Source organism: Schistocerca cancellata, chromosome 4 (assembly GCF_023864275.1).
Source record: "Schistocerca cancellata isolate TAMUIC-IGC-003103 chromosome 4, iqSchCanc2.1, whole genome shotgun sequence".
In the NCBI taxonomy this organism is placed as follows: Eukaryota; Metazoa; Arthropoda; class Insecta; order Orthoptera; family Acrididae; genus Schistocerca; species Schistocerca cancellata.
The window spans coordinates 53,067,384-53,073,383 of NC_064629.1; the positions used below are offsets into that span (position 1 = coordinate 53,067,384).

The following is a 6,000-nucleotide window of genomic DNA, read 5'->3' on the forward strand; positions in this document are numbered from 1 at the left end:
ACAGAATGACGGAAGAACTCTTGAAATTTCGAAATTTCATTTGGTGTTCTCTATACATGAGACTGAAAGATAATAACAATGCATGTCTTTATGTATCTACATCTACATGAGTGCTCCTTAATCCACATTTAAGTGTTTGGGAAGGGTTCATACAGGGTGTTTCAAAAATGACCGGTATATTTGAAACGGCAATAAAAACTAAACGAGCAGCGATGGAAATACACCGTTTGTTGCAATATGCTTGGGACAACAGTACATTTTCAGGCGGACAAACTTTCGAAATTACAGTAGTCACAATTTTCAACAACAGATGGCGCTGCAGGTGATGTGAAAGATATAGAAGACAACGCAGTCTGTGGGTGCGCCATTGTGTACGTCGTCTTTCTGCTGTAAGCGTGTGCTGTTCACAACGTGCAAGTGTGCTGTAGACAACATGGTTTATTCCTTAGAACAGAGGATTTTTCTGGTGTTGGAATTCCACCGCCTAGAACACAGTGTTGTTGCAACAAGACGAAGTTTTCAATGGAGGTTTAATGTAACCAAAGGACCGAAAAGCGATACAATAAAGGATCTGTTTGAAAAATTTCAACGGACTGGGAATGTGACGGATGAACGTGCTGGAAAGGTAGGGCGACCGCGTACGGCAACCACAGAGGGCAACGCGCAGCTAGTGCAGCAGGTGATCCAACAGCGGCCTCGGGTTTCCGTTCGCCGTGTTGCAGCTGCGGTCCAAATGACGCCAACGTCCATGTATCGTCTCATGCGCCAGAGTTTACACCTCTATCCATACAAAATTCAAACGCGGCAACCCCTCAGCGCCGCTACCATTGCTGCACGAGAGACATTCGCTAACGATATAGTGCACAGGATTGATGACGGCGATATGCATGTGGGCAGCATTTGGTTTACTGACGAAGCTTATTTTTACCTGGACGGCTTCGTCAATAAACAGAACTGGCGCATATGGGGAACCGAAAAGCCCCATGTTGCAGTCCCATCGTCCCTGCATCCTCAAAAAGTACTGGTCTGGGCCGCAATTTCTTCCAAAGGAATCATTGGCCCATTTTTCAGATCCGAAACGATTACTGCATCACGCTATCTGGACATTCTTCGTGAATTTGTGGCGGTACAAACTGCCTTAGACGACACTGCGAACACCTCGTGGTTTATGCAAGATGGTGCCCGGCCACATCGCACGGCCGACGTCTTTAATTTCCTGAATGAATATTTCGATGATCGTGTGATTGCTTTGGGCTATCCGAAACATACAGGAGGCGGCGTGGATTGGCCTCCCTATTCGCCAGACATGAACCCCTGTGACTTCTTTCTGTGGGGACACTTGAAAGACCAGGTGTACCGCCAGAATCCAGAAACAATTGAACAGCTGAAGCAGTACATCTCATCTGCATGTGAAGCCATTCCGCCAGACACGTTGTCAAAGGTTTCGGGTAATTTCATTCAGAGACTATGCCATATTATTGCTACGCATGGTGGATATGTGGAAAATATCGTACTATAGAGTTTCCCAGACCGCAGCGCCATCTGTTGTTGAAAATTGTAACTACTGTAATTTCGAAAGTTTGTCTGCCTGAAAATGTACTGTTGTCCCAAGCATATTGCAACAAACGGTGTATTTCTATCGCTGCTCGTTTAGTTTTTATTGCCGTTTCAAATATACCGGTCATTTCTGAAACACCCTGTACCTACCTACCTACCTAGCTACCACGTGATTATAAATAAGTATCAGCTACTCAAGGAGGTCCAGTGTGGGCTGTAATCATCGTATGGCAGCGAAACTTGGTAGATACGCTAATGTGTTAATGCGGAACCAGTTTATGCTGGAAAAAATTAGTTCTAATTTCGGCCACTACGTGCAAATCTGACGCTTTACAGCATCTCGTCGACGTCTCCGGTGCTCGTCTTGAACAACTTGCGTAAGTGGCGGTTAGTAAAAAAGCAACAGTACGCCTTTCTCTCTTGTTTGACCTCTTCTGTCCACGTCCCTTTCCTAATCCATTACACGTCGAAACATTTCTATACGCCTTTCTTGCATCCACAGCGCCAGGTTTCCACCTTGTGCTCAAAATTAGAACTAATTTTTCCCAGCGCAAATGAATTCCGCATTAATGCATTAGAATAACTACCAAGTTTCGCAGACATACGATAATTACAGTCCACAATGGACCTCTGTGTGTAACTGCATTTTAATTGTAACCATCCGGTATTTCTCTAACATTGCACTGTCGAAGTACGTGGAAAAAATGAACGGCTAAATCGTTCCGTGCAAGCTCTAGTTATTTTATTATGATGGTCATTTCTCCCTATAGAGGTGTGAGTCACCAAAATGTTTTGGCTTTCGAAGAAGAAAGTTGGTGATGAAAATTACGCGGAAAGATCTCGCTGCAACGATAAACGCCTTTGTTTTAGTAATTGCCATCCCAGTTTGCCTATCATATCCGTGACACTCTTTCCACTATTTCACAATAATGCAATACGATCTGCTCCATCACGAACCACCGTCAATCTTGTGTGTTAAGGTTTCTATAGAGCGCACCACAAGAGAGCAGACAAGCGTAACGCAGGCAGTCTCTTTAGTAGATTTGTTACATATTCTAAGCGCTCTGCCAATAAAACGCAGTCTGGTTTTCTTTCACCACAATATTGTTATATGATGATTCCAATTTAAGCTGTTCGTAACTGTAATTCGTAGGTATTTAGTTGAATCGACAACCTTTAAATTTGTGTGGTTTATTTTGTAACCAAAATTTGACGGATTTTTTAGTTCTCACGTGAAGGATCTCACTTTTTATTGTTCAGGGTCACTTGACATTTTTCACACCAAGTGGATATCTTGGTTGGTTGGTTGTTTGGGGAAGGAGACCAGACAGCGTGGTCATCGGTCTCATGGGATTAGGGAAGGAAGTCGGCCGTGCCCTTTCAGAGGAACCATCCCGGGAGTTGCCTGGAGTGATTTAGGGAAATCACGGAAAACCTAAATCAGGATGGCCGGACGCGGGATTGAACCGTCGTCCTCCCGAATGCGAGTCCAGTGTCTAACCACTGCGCCACCTCGAGGATATCTTGTCTGTAGCATATTGTAATTTGCTTTGGACCTTCGATAACTTTACTAGACGTAAACACAGCACAACCCGTGGACAGTCGGACAAGAATGGCATCAACCATTTGTCCTTAGAATGTTTCTCATTGCTCCTTACCGTATTTCACTCATCTATGCACCCAGTCATACTTATGTGAGACTCTATCAACAATTATTAAGTTTCATCGTCAGTTTTTACGCTCTCCTTACTCCTATGATTGGCAAAATTACTGTTGTACATCGGTCACAATTTCTACCACTTCCACTAAGGAAGGACAACGAGGTAAAACACTCTTTACTTACTATTTTTTTGATAAAACAACTGTTAAAAACTTTCGTGCTGTTGTATTATCTGACACCATTCGATATTTATATCTTTATCTTTCAATGCCAAACGTCTGTTATTTAACATATATTGTGACACGGGGCTCCAGTGCGCCATCTTCTCTGTCTGGGAGCTTTCAATGACGGCAACGGCAATCAAAGCGCAGGGTCAGTATCTGCTTTCAGAGAGTTACGAATAAAATGTAGCTGTTTTTCTTCAGATTTTTCAAGAGCGAAATCTCGAAATAGCACATATCACCGTGTCAACACGCCGTTTTCGTTTCATGGCACACTATTTCGAGATTAAATTATTGAAAACATAAGTAAATGTACTACATTTCAGAAACAAAATCGCCTCTTATAACCATACATGTGAATTTCGTTTCGTTTGAAGAAAATAATCAGAAACTCCCACTAAAGACGTTCTTTCTCGGGGACATAGAGTTACGAGGAATGGTCATTCGAAGATGAAGATATATGTCTTCAAAGTGAGTCATAAACGTCAGTTACTATAAAAATTATTGGTAGCTGTTTTCATGTGAAGCGGTAAGTAACTTACGCTCTAGTGCTCCACTAATGAAACTGATCGAAACTGCAACCGAACTTTTGTAAGAGATCTAGAATATTTAGTCTACGCACTTAAGGAGCAAGCAGTGACAGAATTTTATATATACTACGAATCAAAACACACGCAACCCTGGTGTAATATTCTACAATTTTTATTATTCATTTAACAAACCGGCTTTCGGCTGTCGTGAAACAAACAATAAATATAGTAGAATATGACACGAGTGTTGTGTGTGTTTTCATTCATAACGCATAAAATATTCTACCAAGAACCGACCGAACAGTCTGTTAATGAATCCAAGTCCGCTGCTTCAGTTGTATTTCTTTATTGCGATCGACTTATTTCGGCTGCAGTTGCCACTGTCGAGGCATCTGCGAATAATACATAGAATTTCATCTTTAGTTGCTTTAAATTACGAGGCCGCTGCGGGGCCAGAAGGACGTCGAAGTGACAGAATTGTACGGGTGAACAGAAATAGTCGACGATAATTTATCTACACTGACAGGCTTTCAAACCTTTAATCCAGAAATGAATAACAACATTCGTATATCCGCTAAGGGAGCAATCGTTTTGAGAGGCACAAGCTTCGACACTTTACACAAATTAAATTAATTCTTCTTTCTGAAATACACGCACGCACACTGTTACGGGTATTCCACTGAAAAGCTACGTCGGGGTGCTGTGCCGTAGTCAGCTGGTCGAGTCGTGCGTCGCGACGCGAACTCACCGAGGAGCAGCAGCAGAGCGCATGCGCGCGCGCAGTCGGCGACCTGCATGTTGCGGCGGCGGCGGCGGACTGGCGCGCCAGCTCGCGCCGCGCCGCCAGCTCCGCGCTGACCCCCTTCGGCCGCCGCTCCGGCCAATCGCCTAACGGGAACCGCGAGTTTCTAAACCACTGACCTTGACATATCTTCCTTCTTGCAGCATCTACCCCATTTTTCGTGGCCCACACACGCCCTTTTTCCTTTTAATTATTATCCTTCTCTCCGGCCAGCTTCTGGAAGCACTAAAACAGACACTACGGTATGTGGGTGACGGGTAAAATTCGGCCGAGGAGCTGTGAGGTCGCCTAGATTTTAAGAGGTCCAGTTTGTTTACGATAGTGTAGACAGTTCTGCTGCCTGCTTTTCTCTCAGCTCTCTGAAGAAACTGAAGTTGTGCGTGTACACAGAATATCCGACACGAGACTTCCTAGGAAACAGTGCTCAGCACGTAGTTATTAAAAGAAAGGAATAATCGTAAACGAAGATAACGGTGGCGTACATCGAGGCGATGTGATAGGATCGGAATTGTTTACGATATACATTGTACAGTTTGCGCAGGTAGTGCTGGACAGCTTTCATATACCTTGTACTTATTCTTTTGTTTAGATGATCGATTTCGGTCAAATTCACACAATGTTGGGGCTATCTACATTGATGGAGAACTATACATAAAGTGCGTGCCCAAAAAAGTTCCGAGATTGGATTTATATTTTAAAAAATGGTGCTTTTAATGCATCAGGATTCACCCTCGCCCCCCTCCCCCAAGGCTCTGAACAACGTATAGAACACCCACACAACTGTGTAAAACAATCATCTTTGGGATGTTGTTAGGGGAAGGTTGTTATCGATGGGCCGGCTCGATTTCTCTACCGATATTGACAATAGGCGCATACGGCCGACCATTAACTATATCCCTTGTTGCCAACTATTCGTCATCTTAGTGGTGCGTTGGTTTATCTAGACATAAAGTAACAGTGAAAAAGCCGGTCGAAGTGGCCGTGCGGTTCTAGGCGCTGCGGTCTGGAACCGCGAGACCGCTACGGTCGCAGGTTCGAATCCTGCCTCGGGCATGGATGTGTGTGATGTCCTTAGGTTTAACTAGTTCTACGTTCTAGGGGACTAATGACTTCAGAAGTTGAGTCCCATAGTGCTCAGAACCATTTGAACCATTTTGAACAGTGAAAAAACGTAGGATTTGCACTATTTTCTTCTAATTGATTAATATTAATGAGTGAAAGGTCGTAATG

General features: G+C 43.7%; 1 protein-coding gene across 2 annotated transcripts in view; it reads right to left on the reverse strand.

Moving 5' to 3' along the window:
• Positions 1-4,770, reverse strand: part of LOC126183617 (uncharacterized) — a 355,304-nt gene extending 350,534 nt beyond the window's left edge. For both annotated transcript variants that reach the window (XM_049925733.1, XM_049925732.1), the window contains exon 1: positions 4,717-4,770. In XM_049925733.1, the coding sequence (XP_049781690.1) occupies positions 4,717-4,765 (49 nt within the window). In that variant the 5' untranslated portion in view covers positions 4,766-4,770. The remainder of the gene's footprint in view (positions 1-4,716) is intronic.
• Positions 4,771-6,000: the final 1,230 nt, after the last annotated feature.